Below are 18,186 nucleotides of genomic sequence, written 5' to 3'. Positions count from 1 at the left end.
TTCTGCCTTGGTGCCAATGATGGTCGTATGCGTGTTTGGCGCCGTGCAGGTGAGCGCCACAATCAGGACTGCATACGACCGAGGCACACAGGGCCAACACCCGGCATCATGGTGTGGGGAGCGATCTCCTACACTGGCCGTACACCACTGGTGATCGTCGAGGGGACACTGAATAGTGCACGGTACATCCAAACCGTCATCGAACCCATCGTTCTACCATTCCTAGACCGGCAAGGGAACTTGCTGTTCCAAGAGGACAATGCACGTCCGCATGTATCCCGTGCCACCCAACGTGCTCTAGAAGGTGTAAGTCAACTACCCTGGCCAGCAAGATCTCCGGATCTGTCCCCCATTGAGCATGTTTGGGACTGGATGAAGCGTCGTCTCACGCGGTCTGCACGTCCAGCACGAACGCTGGTCCAACTGAGGCGCCAGGTGGAAATGGCATGGCAAGCCGTTCCGCAGGACTACATCCAGCATCTCTACGATCGTCTCCATGGGAGAATAGCAGCCTGCATTGCTGCGAAAGGTGGATATACACTGTACTAGTGCCGACATTGTGCATGCTCTGTTGCCTGTGTCTATGTGCCTGTGGTTCTGTCAGTGTGATCATGTGATGTATCTGACCCCAGGAATGTGTCAATAAAGTTTCCCCTTCCTGGGACAATGAATTCACGGTGTTCTTATTTCAATTTCCAGGAGTGTATTTCATTTCGAAGAAATAGCATTAAATCGTGGTGGCTCGTATCGACATTGGTTGTCCACTATTACCTGTGGCTTTCACCAAATAAAGGGTTCGGCTGCGTCCCGTGAAAGGGCGCCACGTGTCCGTCTGTAAGGCTTTTATAAGGCTCACCGAGCAGGCTGAAACTCATTCTATTTTGGCGTTCGGATTGGAGCGGATGTGCAAGGGAGCGCCTGCGGAGGGCCACGCGCCATGGCTGTGCAGACTCGCAAGAGGAAGCGGACGTGCTGGAGGGACTCGGTTCTGTGAAAACATGTGGTACTCCGGCAGCACCGGCTAGTGACAGGCAAAAGTTGGATGAACTGAGCAAATTACTGCTGTGAATACATCTCATATGTCAGCTACTTTACTAAGAGATTTATAATCGGTGAGCGGGTTTCTGAACGTTTGCTTCCGATGTTTTTGCTTGCTCCAAACTGTGCCTGTTCACACCCATTCTGGTCCATTTTTTTTGGGCTGCCAAGCGGCTTATGTCTAGATCACGGCCAGCGACAGTCACGACGGTGCTTATCTACTGCTCGTAGGCTGGTAACGCATCAGTTTGGCGTAGCCAGTGGCATGATTCTTTGACGTAACCTGTGAGAGGCAAGCACAGAGAAAACGTATTTCTAGAGCCGAAATGGAAACCATTGTCTTGTTTGCTGTTTCTCGGTGTATTAGTGAGTTTAGAGAGAAATATTTTGTGATAATGGCAGTGAGGAGCTATAAAGTGGACTAAGTTAAGTGATTTAGTTCTGCATGGAGAAGTCGTCCGTTGACGCAAGTCTCATGATTTAATTGCACAGACAAGAAAATGTTCCAAATGTGTTGGTGAAAAGACTCTTAAAGAGTCAAAGGTTTGTGTGGGCCGGAATCGTCTGAAGCGTAGCAAACGCCGCCACTTTGAGTAAGTGGTCAATATTTTTTGATTCAGTCATGGGAGAAGGTCTCTGGATCAGTTTTTATTAATAACAGAATCACACGATCAGTATATTAATAAACATTGATGCACGTATCTTCTCCCAAGATTTGATTAAAAAGCATTGATCCACCTAACTTCTCCGATGGTTTAATCAAAAAACATTGATCCATTTCCTTACAGGGCTATTGCAAATGATTGAAGCGATTTCATAAATTCACTGTAGCTCCATTCATTGACATATGGTCACGACACACTACAGATACGTAGAAAAACTCATAAAGTTTTGTTCGGCTGAAGCCGCACTTCAGGTTTCTGCCGCCAAAGCGCTCGAGAGCGCAGTGAGACAAAATGGCTACAGGAGCCGAGAAAGCGTATGTCGTGCTTGAAATGCACTCACATCAGTCAGTCATAACAGTGCAACGACACTTCAGGACGAAGATCAACAAAGATCCACCAACTGCTAACTCCATTCGGCGTTGGTATGCGCAGTTTAAAGCTTCTGGATGCCTCTGTAAGGGGAAATCAACGGGTCGGCCTGCAGTGAGCGAAGAAACGGCTGAACGCGTGCGGGCAAGTTCCACTCGTAGCCCGCGGAAGTCGACGAATAAAGCAAGCAGGGAGCTAAACGTACCACAGCCGACGGTTTGGAAAATCTTACGGAAAAGGCTAAAGCAGAAGCCTTACCGTTTACAATTGCTACAAGCCCTGACATCCGATAACAAAGTCAAACGCTTTGAAATTTCGGCGCAGTTGCAACAGCTCATGGAAGAGGATGCGTTCAGTGCGAAACTTGTTTTCAGTGATGAAGCAACATTTTTTCTTAATGGTAAAGTGAACAGACACAATGTGCGAATCTGGGCGGTAGAGAATCCTCACGCATTCGTGCAGCAAATTCGCAATTCACCAAAAGTTAACGTGTTTTGTGCAATCTCACGGTTTAAAATTTACGGCCCCTTTTTCTTCTGCGAAAAAAAAGTTACAGGACACGTGTATCTGGACATGCTGGAAAATTGGCTCATGCCACAACTGGAGACCGACAGCGCCGACTTCATCTTTCAGCAGGATGGTGCTCCACCGCACTTCCATCATGATGTTCGGCATTTCTTAAACAGGAGATTGGAAAACCGATGGATCGGTCGTGGTGGAGGTCATGATCAGCAATTCATGTCATGGCCTCCACGCTCTCCCGACTTAACCCCATGCGATTTTTTTCTGTGGGGTTATGTGAAAGATTCAGTGTTTAAACCTCCTCTACCAAGAAACGTGCCAGAACTGCGAACTCACATCAACGATGCTTTCGAACTCATTGATGGGGACATGCTGCGCCGAGTGTGGGAGGAACTTGATTATCGGCTTGATGTCTGCCGAATCACTAAAGGGGCACATATCGAACATTTGTGAATGCCTAAAAAAACTTTTTGAGTTTTTGAATGTGTGTGCAAAGTATTGTGAAAATATCTCAAATAATAAGGGTGAAGAACTGCTGTAAACGAGGATTATAAATTTAACAGCTCCTTGTGTGAGTCGCAGGTGTTTACACTGTGGTAGCATCTGCAAACCGAGGACAGTGTCGCAACCATGATCTATTTGAGAAAGCAATGAAATATTTCTCCTCTCTGTGTTGCTACACAGTCGATCTGCGCAAGAATACTACAGGGTTATTACAAATGATTGAAGCGATTTCACAGCTCTACAGTAACTTTATTATTATGTATTACCTCGAACCAAGCAGTCTTCCTGCTGCTCTCTCAATGGATGTTTACCACAAACAGGTGACACATCGTCTTTTGTTCCCATGATACCTGATGGGGAGCACCGACAACTTTCCTGAACGAAACGGTTAAGTACGCCACTGGCCCTGTTCTTTACTTTTACCCTGTTAAGCTCTGTTTCTAGTTATAAGCTCGGACTAATTGACAGCTGTTCTGTGTTTTGGTGCTTGACAAAACTGACTAACCTTATCTTGTGTTTTCCTTAAAGTTCAAATTGTTATTTCATTAATTTTGCTGGGTGTTTTCGAGTTTATGAAATTGATATACTTTACCTTGTGTTTTTCTAATATCAAAACAGTAATGTCATTATTTTTACTGGGTGTTTCCCATGGCTTCATCATCTTGTAGATGGTATTAGTTAAGGGGTTTTTATAAAAGTTTATTAATGTTTTATTACTTTTTAGGTATTTCTGGGGCTTAGGAGTTCAAATGGGTGTCCACCCTGTATAATTTGTGTAAAACTGTCATGCCAAGGTTTTAATAAATTCTTTTTTTATATTACAGTAGGGCCATTTACTGCGGGAACTTAGCCGAGAGTCGGGCAGAGTACCCGTTCAGTACTGGTGAATGTGGTCAGCTCCTGGTTTACGGATTATACATTCTGTTGTGAACGTGTTTGGTGTCTGACACCATGTGTTTTTATTGTTAGCGTTTCGACAAAATTTTGATTCCTTTTAGGGAATGACCTTTCTTTTGCCTGGCAACTTCCGCTCATCGCTGCCTGCGAGGGTCACTCCAAAAGAAATGCCAACTATTTTTGTAAAAATACAGTCTTCATGCTGCATGTGTGAAAGTTTTACAGTGTTTAGATGCATCCTTCCCGCTTGTTTTCAAACTTAGTTCAACCTGTTCCTGTGAGTGGTGCCGTCACAGCATGTCTTCAAGATGGCTGCTACACTTGAGGTTCGTCAGAAGCAACGTGCTGTCATAGAATTCCTGTGCTGTGAAAACGAGACAGTCGGAAACATCCACAAGAGGTTGAAAAAGGTGTATGGAGATTCTGCTGTCGATTGCAGTACAGTTAGTCGGTGGGCAAGCAGGTTACGTGATAAAGCGGGCACGGCAATACTGAGGATTGTCCTCGCAGCGGCAGACCTCGTACTGCACACACTCCAGACAATGTGCAGAGAGTTAACGAATTGGTGACTGCTGACAGACGTATCACAGTGCACGGATTGTCACGCTACGTTGGGATAGGGGAAGGAAGTGTTTGCAGAATACTGAAAGTGTTGGCGTTAAAAAGGTTTGTGCCAGGTGGGTTCCCAGGACGTTGACAGTGGCTCACAAAGAAACAAGAAAAACGGTATGCAGCGAACTTTTGGAACAGTACGAGAATGGTGGAGATGAATTTCTTGGAAGAATTGTGATAGGTGATGAAACATGGCTCTATCATTTTTCATCCGAGACGAAGAGGCAATCAATGGAGTGGCATCATGCAAATTCACCCAAGAAAACAAAATTCAAAACCACGCCTTCTGCTGGAAAAGTTATGGCTACGGTGTTTTTCGATTTCGAAGGACTGTTGCTTGTGGACATCATGTCAAGTGGAACCACCATAAATTCTGATGCATATGTGACGACACTGAAGAAATTTCAAGCTCGACTGAGTCGTGTTCGACCACATCGGCAAAATCAGGATGTTTTGCTGTTGCAAGACAATGCACGGCCACATGTCAGTCAAAAAACCATGGAAGTGATCACAAAACTCGGATGGACACACTGAAACACCCGCCTTACACTCCTGACCTGGCTCCATGTGACTATCATCTCTTTGGGAAACTGAAAGACTCTCTTCATGGAACAAGGTTTGAAGATGATGACTCCCTTGAGCACGCTGCCAAACAGTGGCTCCAACAGGTTGGTCCAGAATTTTACCGTGCGGGTATACAGGCGCTGGTTCCAAGATGGCGTAAGCAGTTGAGAGGGATGGAAATTATGTGGAGAAATGAAAATATTGTTCCTAAAGGATGTATCTACACACTGTAAAACTTTCAAACATGTAGAATAAAGGATGGATTAAAAAAAATAGTGTGCATTTCTTTTGGAGTGACCCTCGTACTTTTCAAGCCGAGTCGTTTAGTAAACGATCCAGCGTTTTGTATCTCCATTCTGGCCTTCCTTCAGCACACAATCAATGCCACGCTTGTCTCTAGACCCTGCTTGTTACTATGAATGCGGACCTGTGTGTCCAAGCCACGCCGGTCGCAGTCTGGCGCGGAGCTCGTGCGGCCCGCCAGCTGTAATGAAAGGCAGGTTACTGGTTGCTGCTGCGGGCACTCACCGTCGGCGACAGCGGCGTCGGCCTCTGTGGCGGCGGCGGCCTCCTGGCGGCGTCGCTGCTCGTACTCGGCGGAGAACCTGGTGACCAGGCCGCGCTCGAAGGCGCGCTCGCTGTCATCCAGCAGCGCCGCGGCCGGCGCCCGCCCGCCCACGCCTCCAGATATCGACACCGACGGCATCCTCACGACGGCCTCGCACCTCTGCTCTGCAATCACACCGCCTCATCGCTACACAACAACTTCGATACAACATCGTCTGTGATACTTTAAATTATCATATCCACTTACGAGATGAGGTACAAACAGAAGTCGGGTAAGTATTAACCAAAAAATTTGCTACTATTTACTACAGTAGCAATTACGATGTAATGACTTTGATGGTTTCCGTCGTTAGTGGCCATCATCACGTTTGCACAAAAATGAAATAATAATGACAAAGTTCGTAGCGTTCGGTTTTCCATTTTGGTATTCCGATTGCTATGGGTTTATTTATGGTTCAAATGACTCTCATCACTATGGCACTTAACATCTGAGGTCATCAGCCACCTAGAACTTAGAACTACTTAAACCTAACTAACCCAAGGACATCATACACATCCATGCCCCAGACAGGATTCGAACCTGCGACCATAGCAGCAGCGCGGTTCCAGAGTGAAGCACCTAGAACCACTCGACCACAGCGGCCGGCGCTTATTTATCGATAGTCATTTCTTATTTATAGGTCACGGTTGCTGTTTGAATTTACATATTGTTATTTAGTCATTTGGAGATAGTGAGTGGAGCTGTGGACGCTAGAAAATTAATTGCCAAGTGGAAGAATCGGAACGTTTCAGACACATTCTTATGTTTGAGTTCAGCAGAGGGCTGACAGCAGCGAAGGCAGCCAGAAACATGTGCGCCGTGTATGAGGATAATGCCTTTGGACAGGACACAGCAAGAAAATTATTTTCTCGTTTTAAGAAGGATCGTTTTGATGTTAGTGACTCTCAGTGTTCAGGAAGACCTTCGGGGTTTTATGAAGATCGTTTAGACACATTAGTCCATAATGATCTACGTCATTGTGCTCGAGAACTGCTAATTGTCATAATCTTTGATCACCCCACCATCGTGGGACATTTGTATGCAGTGGGGAACGTTCATAAATCGAGTGTATGGGTACCGCATGCTCTAAGCCAAAATCACAACAGCCCGCATCTCGTGGTCGTGCGGAAGCGTTCTTGCTTCCCACGCCCGGGTTCCCGGGTTCGATTCCCGGCGGGGTCAGGGATTTTCTCTGCCTCGTGATGGCTGGGTGTTGTGTGCTGTCCTTAGGTTAGTTAGGTTTGAGTAGTTCTAGGGGACTTATGACCACAGCAGTTGAGTCCCATAGTGCTCAGAGCCATTTTGAAAATCACAACAATAAGCGGGCCGTCACTCGTGCAGCTCTGCTTGTTCATCATGAACTGGCTTATTAACAACACCGACCAGTCCTACCCAGTATCGCTGCTGGTGGCGACAAATGGTGTCTTTCTACTAACGTAAGGAAAAGAATGGAATACAAAGACCCGCGGCACCCACAAAAGGTAGTGTCATGCATCTGGTGGAAGAGCGACGGTATGTGTACTAAAAATTGCTTCCCCGAAGTGTAACCATAACTGCTAACGTTTATTGTCAACAACTGAGATGTTTTGCAGACGCAATCCAAGTACATCGACCAGGAAGACTGACTGAAATGATGGTATTCCACAATAACGCCCGCCTGCATTCTAGTAAACTCGCAAAAAACGCTATACGGGAGTTGGTTTGGGAAGTCATTCCTCACCCACCTTATTCACCTGATCTTGGCCCTCAGATTATCAGCTTTTCCGTTCTCTGTCGAACAACCTTCAAGAAACTTCCTTTCTAGATGAAAATGCGTTCCCAACAGGGCTCAACAATCTCTTCCCCTGAAAAGCAGCTGATCGCGAAAAGCTGTGGCAGACTGTTGTAAATACTGAAGGAGAATATACTATCGATGATTAAAGTCTCTGTTACGTGTATTGTTGTGTTTATTAAACTTACGTAAAAACTCTGCGAACTTATGCACCAACTCAATAAAAAGCGTGTCCGTAAGGTACGCATACTCTTAGCTCAAAACATTTGTGACATGACTGTCACACGTCCCTATTTGATCCTTTTTAATTTTCTGACACTTTTCTTGGTTATTTTCTTGAAGGAACTGGGCAGGTTTCCATGGGAGGAAAGGGTAGCGTATTTTATTGCTGGAAAGGTGCGCTACTGGGATGGTCTCAAATTTCTACTTGTGGCCAACTTGCGGTCAGTCAGTCACAGTAACAGGGGTCAGCATGCCCGGGGAGCCGAGTAGTTTTCGCAGAACTGGAGCAGCAGACCGTTCTGTGCTTTCGTTGGCGAGAGGCTGCATCTGCCTTCGCTAAAGGCAAGCACTGACAAACCACCAATGCTGGCCCCGGAGAATAACTGAGGACGACATTTTTCCCTTTCTCTAAGGACAGACCGCTAAGACCGCCCGGCCAGTGCAACAAATTCGATCGCATTTGCTCCCAAAGTTTGATGTATCGAATCGAAAGAGTCGCCATCACCACCATGCTTGGCACAAAGCGAATGAACAGCCGATGGGACACTGCTACATGCCACTACCTATTGTGAGTTAAAGTGCATTTTGCATGCCTAGAGTGGTAAGTATCTGCTTTGTTCCCCTATTCTTACATGAAATAAGCTATGGTCTTGTTCGTCAAATTGGCAAGACCAATGAGTCACCCCGTCCACGTGAAGTTGCTTTGAAAGTTAGGCTGTTGTGTGTTTTGAACTAAGATTCAAGGACACGATAGATGACTTTGGGGACATGTAGCTGTTACAGTTCCGGTAGTGCGATCCATATTCGGAGCAGCTCGCAACTTACTTCTTTCTGCTCGTAACTTGTGTTACCTAACTGGCTAAAAATTTTTATTTCTATTTAGCTCGTTAACTTTGACTTTGCGGGCTGCCCACATCTGGAAATCTTGTTGCGTTTTCTCCACTCAGTCTTCTATATAATTTAGCAACGCACGTACTGTTACCGTCAATTTCATTAGCTGCAATTGAATTTTAACATAACTTTGCTCTGTCAATTTTTATGCGAATTCTGTTCATTTAGTGGAGCAAAAAAATTTATCATATTTAGTCCTGACTTTGATTTCGAAATCCCTTAATCATCCTACAACTTTCGCATAGTTAGACGGCCCACAAATATATATACATATATATATATATATATATATATATATATATATATATATATATATAATTAATTTGTCTGTCGCCTATATATATGGCTTGTAGAGTCTTGTCCTTGATTTTTATTCTGTTTTTAATCTGTCTTTGTATTGCATGGGTGATAAGTTGATGATGCTATCATTACCGTTGATGCATACAGGCCTGAAGATGGTGCACTGAAGCACCGAAACTGGGAGCTATACAGTAAATGACATCATAAATACGGCTGTAGGTATTTCATTTTCTTACATAAATTTCAGCTGCGTCTTTCACCCCCTCCCACAAAGATGATTCGAGTATTTAGACAATGTTGTGCACATAGGGTGACCTGCGTCGAAGCTCTGCGCTGCCACAGCCGATTTATTGAGTCGCAAGAGACGAAAAAAGACAAAAGTAATGAGAAGCAGCAGAAATGAGAATAGCGAGAGGCCTAACATGAAAACCGGTGATCACGAAGTAGGCGAAGTGAAGGAATTCTGCTACCTTGGATGCAAAACACTTTGTAGCTCATAAAGGACGAAGCAAGGACATAAAAAGCAGACTAGAACGGGCAAAGAGGGCATTCCTAGCCAAGATAATTTTACTGGTATCAAACAAAGACCTTAATTTGAGGAAGAAATTTCTGAGAATGTGCGTTTGGAGGCGAGCATTGTATTGTAGTGAATCGGGGATGTGGAAAAGCGGGACTAGAAGTAAATAGAAGCTTTAGAGATGTACAACAGTAGAAACGAAAATATGGAGAATACTGACAAGACAGGTGATAGGACGTGTGTTAAGACATCAGGGATCTATGGTGCTAGAGGTACATGCAGAGGATAAAAATTGTAGGGAACGGCCGGAATTTGAATACAGCTAACAGGTAACAGAGGATGTTCGGTAAAATTGCTCCTCTTAGGTGAAGAGGTTAGCGCAGGAGAGGAATTCGTTGCGGACAGCATCAAACCAGTCAGAAGACAGATGATGCAAAAATAGAGAAGAGCCAGATTTACTTACGTTATTCCCTGCATGTTTCTGTAGGCTCTACGAGTCGTCTTCCCAGTACACAAAGGCTTGTAAACCTCAGGCTTGCAGAGCATGAGGTCATCTTTAACAGAATGCAACAGTCGTGCTGGTAGAGGATGAAAAAACACTTTCACTTTGAGCTTCGTTGAGATCCGAACTATTTTTGACGACGGGCTTCCCACGTACGGCAGGAAGCCACGGATTTAAGTCTAAGTGATCTTCCTGATCCCTTATGTGCGCCTTAGGATGTAGCAAGTGTTGTAGCTTCAGACTTTTGGCTCACTCTCCAGGTAGACGAAAGGCTTACGACCGAAATATTACAAGAAACGAAGTGTATGCCGCTGCACTCAATGAAATTAATGGATCAATTATTACGCCGCGAAGTCACGAAAATACACGTGTAGCTCATAGCCATCTTTCAGACATTGAGCATGAGAGCCATGGGAGCACAGCATATCGCACAACAAATTGGTTGTGGATCAATGACTGCAAAAGTAGCGGTTACAGGATGGGCTCACGACAACAGTGGTAGACATGGGTTCTTCCAGAAGGAAGGAACAACGAGAATACTGTACAAATATTTGATAGGTTCCGACGGATAGGTGGATTACGACAGCTGAAATCCGGGCAGAGGTTAGAGGCAGTGTTTCACTACGAATCGTCGGTTACACCTTACTGGAAGTCAGGCTGACATCTCGAGTTGTCCCGCGCCGTCACTGCTGACATCACACCACAGACTAGAGAGACTTACACTGAAGTGATAAAAGTCATGGGATGGTGGTGGCATCATGTAGACAAGGTATAAAAGGACAGTGGACTGTCGAAGCTGTCGTTTGTACTCAGGTGATTCATGTGAAAACGTTTCCGGCGTGATTATGGCCGCACAACGGGAATTAACAGACTTTGAACGCGGAATGGTAGTTGGAGCTAGACGCATGGGACATTCCATTTCGGAAATCGTTAGGTAATTCAATATTCCGAGATCCACAGTGTCAAGAGTGTGCCAAGAATATCAGATTTCAGGTATTGTCTCTCATTACAGACAACGAAGTGGCCAAAGGCCTTCACTTAACGACCGAGAGCAGCGGCCTTTGCATAGAGCTGTCAGTACTAACAGACAAGCATGAAATAACCCCCAAAATCAATATGGAGCCTAGGCGAGAGTTCCAATTTCAGTTGGTAAGAGCTGATGATAGGGTTCGAGTGTAGTGCAGACCCCACGAACCCATGGACTCAAGTTGTCGACAAGGCACTGTGCAAGATGGTGGTGGCTCCATAATGGTGTGGGCTGTGTTTACATGGCTCACTGATTGAAAGTGGTTACGTTCGGCTACTCAGAGACCATTAACACCCATACATGGAATGGACTTGATATTCCCAAGCAACGATGGAATTTTTATGGATGACAATTCACCATGTCAATGGGTCACTATTGCTCGTGATTGATCTGAAGAACATTCTGGAGGGTTGGAGCGAATGATTTGGTCACCCATCGACAATTTATGGGACATAATCGAGAGGTCAATTCGTGCACAAAATCCTGAACCGGAAACACTTTCACAATTATGGACGGCTATAGAGACAGAGGAGCTCAAAATTTCTGCAGGAGACTTCCAAAGACTTGTAGATTCCATGCCACGTCGATTTGCTGCACTACGCCGGACTAAAGGAGATCTGACACGATATTAGAAGATATCCCATGACTTTTGTCACCGCATTGTATACGACGTACAGTTGAAATCGACTGGGAAAATGAGTGGCACTCTATGGTGTCAGTGATGAGTATCCTTTCTGTTTGTGTCGGTCAGATCGACGCTAGCGTGTTCGTAGACGACCTGTTAGTAAATCATATTAAGTTTGATTCAGGCAAGACAAGAAATTCTTCAAAATAACACTCGGAGGTTGTTTTTTTCCGTGACTCAATGAATGAAAGAGTTTATTAATGCCTATAAGAGTCACGCTTCATATTGATGTTGAAGACGGACGCCAGTTCCAGATGGAAGTTTAATCATTTAATACCCGTTAGCGTTAAAAACCACAACAAAGTTTGATAAACATTGTACTGGAGCTTCATAGTGTAACACTTCCCGTTGCTGAATATTTACCTTTCTCTGTGCGTCTAAAAGTGGTCTATGTAGTATAAATGACGATGTATTAAGTCAATCAGCGTGTGAGCATTATGACATTGGAACGGACGGGTGCAATTTCCCGCACCCCGCCCAGCTGTGACAGAGCGTCGGGAAGGCACCCGCCGTTACGAAATGCAGGCGGGCGCGGGCGCGCCGGAGCGTGCTAGCGGTCTGGGCGAGGCAGCGTCTATCACAGCACCACGTGCCTGGGGGACGGACGGCCGATGGAGCGGCTGCAGGCGCAGCGGTGACGTCACCGCGACTTGCGCAAGCGGCGAGTAGCGAGGTGCAGCGCGCTTCCGCCTCACGCCTCGCGCCACACGTATGCAGCACGCCACGCACTGCGCCTCCGGCATCGCAGCCAGCACAGTTGCTAATAGGGACGCCAATACTCAAATTAGCTGGTGTCCTCTCGCTTGCTGATGCAACTGTAGTAGTTTATGCACTATGACGACCTCATCGTGAGTTCCGACACTACGCGCACTTCCTAAATTACTGTGGATGATCCCAGATGCGAGGCATCACGCAAGGACAGCACTAATCGCTCAACGGATTCGTGAGTAATCCGAACAATTGCTGGGTTGCAGCTATTACTTTTTAAATAATAGAACCAAGCACATTGTCCTGGACGCCGAATGTCGTCAGAGAAAAGAGTGTTGTCAGGAGCGCTCCAAGAACTGTGATAGGACTGCTCATATTCTTTATAAACATAAACGATCTTTTCATGTGACGGATAGGGTAAGCAGCAGGCTGTTGATGATGCTGTGGAGTATAGGAAGGTGTCGTCTTGAGTAACTGTAGGAGGTTAAAAGGTGACTCAGACAAAATTTCTAGTTGATGTGATGAATGGCAGCTAGCTCTAAATGGAGAAAAATGTAAGTTAATGGAGATGAGTAGGAAAAACAAACGCATAATGTTATAGCATAGCATTGGTAGTATGCTGCTTCACATAGTCACCTGGATCAAATATCAGACCGTAACGCTGCAAAGCGCTATGAAATGGAATGACTATGTTAGGATTGCAATAGGGAAGGCGAAAGGTCGATTTCGGTTTATTGGGAGAATTTTAGGAAAGTGAGGTGAATCTCTAAAGGAGACCTCATGTAGGACACTCGTGCGACCCATTGCTGACTACTGTTCGAGCGTTTGGGATCCGAACCACGCCGGATTAAATGAAGACATAGAAGCAACTCAGAGGCGGGCTGCTAGATTTGTTACGGGTGGTTTCGAACAACACGCAAGTATCATGGAGATGCTTCAGGAACTCAAACGGAAATCACTGGGTGGAAGGACATGTTCTTTTCGAGCAGCACTAATGAGAAAATTTAGAGAACCGACATTTGAGGCTGACTGCAGAACGATTCTACTGCCGCAAACATATGTTTCACGTAAGGACCATGAAGACACGATTAGAGAGGTTAGGGCTCGTACGGACGCGCATAGACAGTCGTTTCTCCGTCTGGAACCGCGCGACCGCTACGGTCGCAGGTTCGAATCGTGCCTCGGGCATGGATGTGTGTGATGTCCTTAGGTTAGTTATGCTTAAGTAGTTCTAAGTTCTAGGGGACTGATGACCTCAGAAGTTAAATCCCATAGTGCTCAGAGCCATTTGAACCAGCCGATTCTCCCTAGAACAGGAGAAGAAATGACTAGTAGTGGTACAGTGTACCCTCCGCCACGCACCATACGTGGCTTGCAGAGTGAGTATGTAGACGTAGATGAACATGTAGATGACGGATAGGCTGAGCAACGCTCTGCTACATTTTGCTGATGACGCTGTACTGTGTGGTAAAGTTTCATCTTTGAATGGATGTAGGGGGATACAGGATGACTTACGCAGATGGACTCGCATTCGGGAGGACGACGGTTCAATCCCGCGTCCGGCCAACCTGATTTAGGTTTTCCGTGATTTCCCTAAATCTCTCCAGGCAAATGCCGGGATGGTTCCTTTGAAAGGGCACGGCCGACTTCCTTCCCTGTCCTTCCCTTATCCAATGAGACCGATGACCTAGCTGTCTGGTCTGTTCCCCCAAACAACCAACCAACCAACTTACGCAGAATTTCCGTTTTGTGCGACGAATGACAGATATAAATGTAGAAATATGTAATGAAGATGAGTGGGAAAAACAATCCTGTACTGTTCGAACACTACATCAGTTGTGTACTGCGTGACATACATCTATTACGTATCTAGGCTTAACGTTGCAAAGCGATGAGAAATGTAGCGACACCTTAAGGTACGTATCAAGGAAGTCGAATGGTCGATTTTAGTTATGTGGGGCAGTTCCAGGAAATTGTAGCTCATCTATAAAGGAGACAGCATCTAGTGCGACACATTCTTGAGTATTGCTCAAGCGTTTGGGTCCCCAACAGGTCCGATTAAAGTGGAAGACATCGAGGCAAATTCAGGGCGTGCTGCTAGATTTGTTACTGGTAGTTTCGATCAACACGTTTTACGTAGATGCTTCGTGAACTTAAATGAGAATCCCTAGATAGAAGGCGATGTTCTTTTTAGGAAGCACTATTGAGAACATTTAGGGAACCGGCATTTACGGATAGTTGCAAAATAATTGCACTAACGGCGACATAATTCGCGGAAGAACCACAGAGACAAGGTAAGGGAAACTGAGATCGTATAGAGGCACACAGACAATCGTCTCTCCCTCGCTCCATTTGCGAGTGTAACAGAACAGGGAACGACAGGCACTGGTATAAGGTACTCTCCGCCATTCACCGTACGGTGGTTTGCGGAGTGCATACGTATATTTAGATGCAGATGTAGACAACGAAACTTTAAAGTACGAAAAGCTAAAGCTTACCCCAGGTCATAAATTACACATTTTGAACGTTAATATCCAAAAAAGAAGCAACAATTCGTTAAAACAACAATTCGTTAACAGTTAGCGAGTTCCGTCCAAAATATACATCGGCGACAATTTTCCAAATATACGACAATTAGGGCTACATGCGGCAGCTTCCACATTAGACGAAAGACTGATCTTTTTTTCGGAATCCGTTGTAGTAGTAAGTTCATTTTCGCTTTCTATAAGGGCTAGATTTTTGAACTTCTGAGATTGAGGTTCTTGTAAGTTCATTTTCGCTTTCTATAAGGGTTAGATTTTTGAACTTCAGAGATTGAGGTTCTTCCTTCAACAGTTTATTGCTCCGAGATACGCTGCTCGTGCCTGTTTCTCCAGTGTGCCAAAACTGGACAGTCCTCTGTTTCCAATTCCTGGCTGAGAGCTTAATGAGCCACTTGTAGCCACATTAAAGGCAAACAACTAATCCTGTTGGCTGCTGTAAGGTTTTTAGTATGAGTCCCCTTTGGCAACTTGTTTTCCATGTAGATGATTATTTTATCAAATCTGTTCAGATATTTTTACAAGCCTGCAAGCAACATTAACTACACTGCGCAACAAAATTAAAGCATCACTTTTTCGAAAACATGTAATTGTCTCCAATTGCGACGTGTAAGATTGAAATTAGTCTCGAAGGTGCCCACATCCTTGCCCTCTAACGGTACTAAAGCATGGCACCCTGCGTCGTCACTCTCGGGGTCTCGGCAACGATATTGATGCATATGTGAATGAAACGGCAAGACCACCTAGCTGGCACGGCAACACCCACATTCCCACCCACCCAAATTTGTTGAGCACTTTAAAAAAGTACCTCTACAGAGACAGCTCATGACGGGAGTCTTAGACGTCTGCAGGCAGGCTACACCGGTGCTCTTGTGCTTGCTAGTAAGCATCCGGTATCTGAGAGGTATCAATGTTGCCTGTCTGCGAGCGCCTGGGACTCTTGCCACAGGCTATCTCTGCACAGGTACATTTTAAATAGCACAAAAAATGGTTCAAATGGCTCTGAGCACTATGGGACGCAACTGCTGTGGTCATAAGTCCCCTAGAACTTTGAACTACGTAAACCTAACTAACCTAAGGACATCACACACATCCATGCCCGAGGCAGGATTCGAACCTGCGACCGTAGCGGTCGTGCGGTTCCAGACTGTAGCGCCTTTAACCGCTCGGCCACTCCGGCCGGCCTTAAATAGCACAACAGTGGGGAAGAGTGGGGGGGGGGGGGGTGGAGGGGTATCGCGGGTGATTCCAAACTGGGGGAGTCTTAGAAGAACACTTTGCCTTTTTATTCAAGTATCTGTCAATGTTGCACCCCTCCACGATCACGCCTCAGGAGTGGGCGAAACAAAGTACGAGCTCCCTTTATTGCTTCTGATCGGGTTCGAATTTCGTCGAATGGTTTTCAACGGTCGATAGTGGTTCCATGCTGTATACCAGAGCGAAAGGGGTGCGATCATGTTTAATGGAGTTGGTGGCAAACGATATGCTCACAGAAGGGTTGAATCGTCCGAGGGGTTGTCAGCTGTGTCACAGGTCGTCAATAACTTCGTCCTGTTGCTCATCGCACTGCGAACTGTCGTCTTTGAACGCGAAATGTGTGGGAATCAACGTCCGAATGGAAAGACCGGTTTCATTTTCATGTCCATACTGGGCGGCGATGTGTCTGAAACGATTTACTCGGCCACAGCTAAGGAAACCACGTGATTTCATCGCTGTGATTAGAGGTTTGACCTCCATCGCAGAGGCGTCAAAAGAAAGGATGAAATGTGAATAGGAGTGGGTGTGACATCCTTCCCTTCGTATGACACGTCTACAATGACGTTGGTCGGGATTGTGGCGAACTTTGGTGCTAATGTACCATGATTAACCCACCTTACACCTCATATGACCTTCTGAGGTCTGGCCTTTTTTTCTTATGTGTCGGCACCTTGGTGTTCAAAGTATCGCTAAGTTCAAGTGTGCCGTCGCAGGGTGACACACTTTTGCACCATTACAGAGGAAAGCTGTAGACACCTTTGAGCCAAATTTCAAACTTAACATCGCAGTGGGATACAATTACGGGGTTTGTAAAAAGTGATTCTTTACTTGTATTGTGCAGTTGGCAGCTGATATAAAACGGGAAATTAGAAAGCTGTAGGAACTGAAAAATAAATTAAGTCAGTATCCGTATCTGAGTTGTAACCGCGTCTGTTTGCCACGCAGAGGGCCCGGTTCCAATTACTGGTGTTGCGATGGGAGGACTGGAACGAAGTCCACACAACTTCGTGAGGTGAACTGACGTGTTACTAGAAGGAGAAGAAGCAGCCAGGAGAGCGAACGGTGGGATGACCCCATACTCTGCCACACAGCATCCGAATGGCATCATATTACAGAGGACGACGGCCGGTTGCATCCTCTAGTGCTCTGGGCCTGATTGTTGGGTTCCATAAGTTTGTTGTTAGTAATCCTACTGTAACCTTTCCCGATGTATACGGAGACTGAAGCGACGAATGAAAATTTGTACCAAGGCCAGGATTCAAACTTAGGAGACCCGCTCACTGGACAGATGTGCTAACCACTACATCATCCTGGGAATTTCGACTGAGGTGTGCTCCCGATCCATTAATTTAAAGGAAAAGAGACAACTAACAATAGGATATTAACAAAGAAGTTGTTATATGACTGATTCACTCTTCCTTAGATCCAAAGAAACAATAATTTGTCTCGTCCTTGGAGATGATGTGGCGTCGTGCAAAGGCTCACGCGCGCAAGGCGACCGCATTCCACGGACTCCAAGCAATGTGCGGCGCGCGAGTAGTGTTTGCGACATACTCCACCAGTGATGAACAAGGAAACGTTAATCACTGCATCAATGGCAATCACTGATGCTCTACAGCAATCTCCACTGCAGAACGCTCTAACCAGACCATCTCTAACTAATCATTTGCAAATTCGACAGGATGATAAAACAGATTAATGGTTCAAAAGTATCAAGCTCAAGAGTCTACCAAAATATTTGCAGTTCCTCCAGGAACAAACGTAGTTTGTTTTAATTAAATCCAGTCGTCTATTAATCGAGCACCACCTCCAGGTAACATAGCTACAAAATCTAACTGCGAGGTTTCTGCCTACCAGTTACATGAGCACTCAATAAGCCGCAACTTTTGTCCACAAAACTCGTAAAGACGGACTAGAGCTTCACTCCTGCTCGCCATATGGCACTTCATCGTTCTTGAAAGCGTTCCGTACTGGGAAAATAACATTGG

The 18,186-nt window shown here is 45.6% G+C and overlaps 1 protein-coding gene across 3 annotated transcripts in view; it reads right to left on the bottom strand.

Annotated features, from left to right (window-relative positions):
• Positions 1-18,186, bottom strand: part of LOC124777371 (hemocyte protein-glutamine gamma-glutamyltransferase-like) — a 165,266-nt gene that overhangs the window by 131,941 nt on the left and 15,139 nt on the right. For 2 of the 3 annotated variants that reach the window (XM_047252755.1, XM_047252756.1), the window contains one exon: positions 5,700-5,898. In XM_047252755.1, the coding sequence (XP_047108711.1) occupies positions 5,700-5,877 (178 nt within the window). In that variant the 5' untranslated portion in view covers positions 5,878-5,898. Of the gene's footprint in view, positions 1-5,699; positions 5,904-18,186 lie in introns of all 3 variants that reach the window. The other variant, XM_047252754.1, reaches the window with a different exon arrangement.

Source organism: Schistocerca piceifrons, chromosome 2, assembly GCF_021461385.2.
Source record: "Schistocerca piceifrons isolate TAMUIC-IGC-003096 chromosome 2, iqSchPice1.1, whole genome shotgun sequence".
NCBI classification, from domain to species: domain Eukaryota; kingdom Metazoa; phylum Arthropoda; class Insecta; order Orthoptera; family Acrididae; genus Schistocerca; species Schistocerca piceifrons.
Note: the sequence above shows the minus strand (reverse complement) of the source record. Positions and strands in the feature narration are given on the sequence as shown.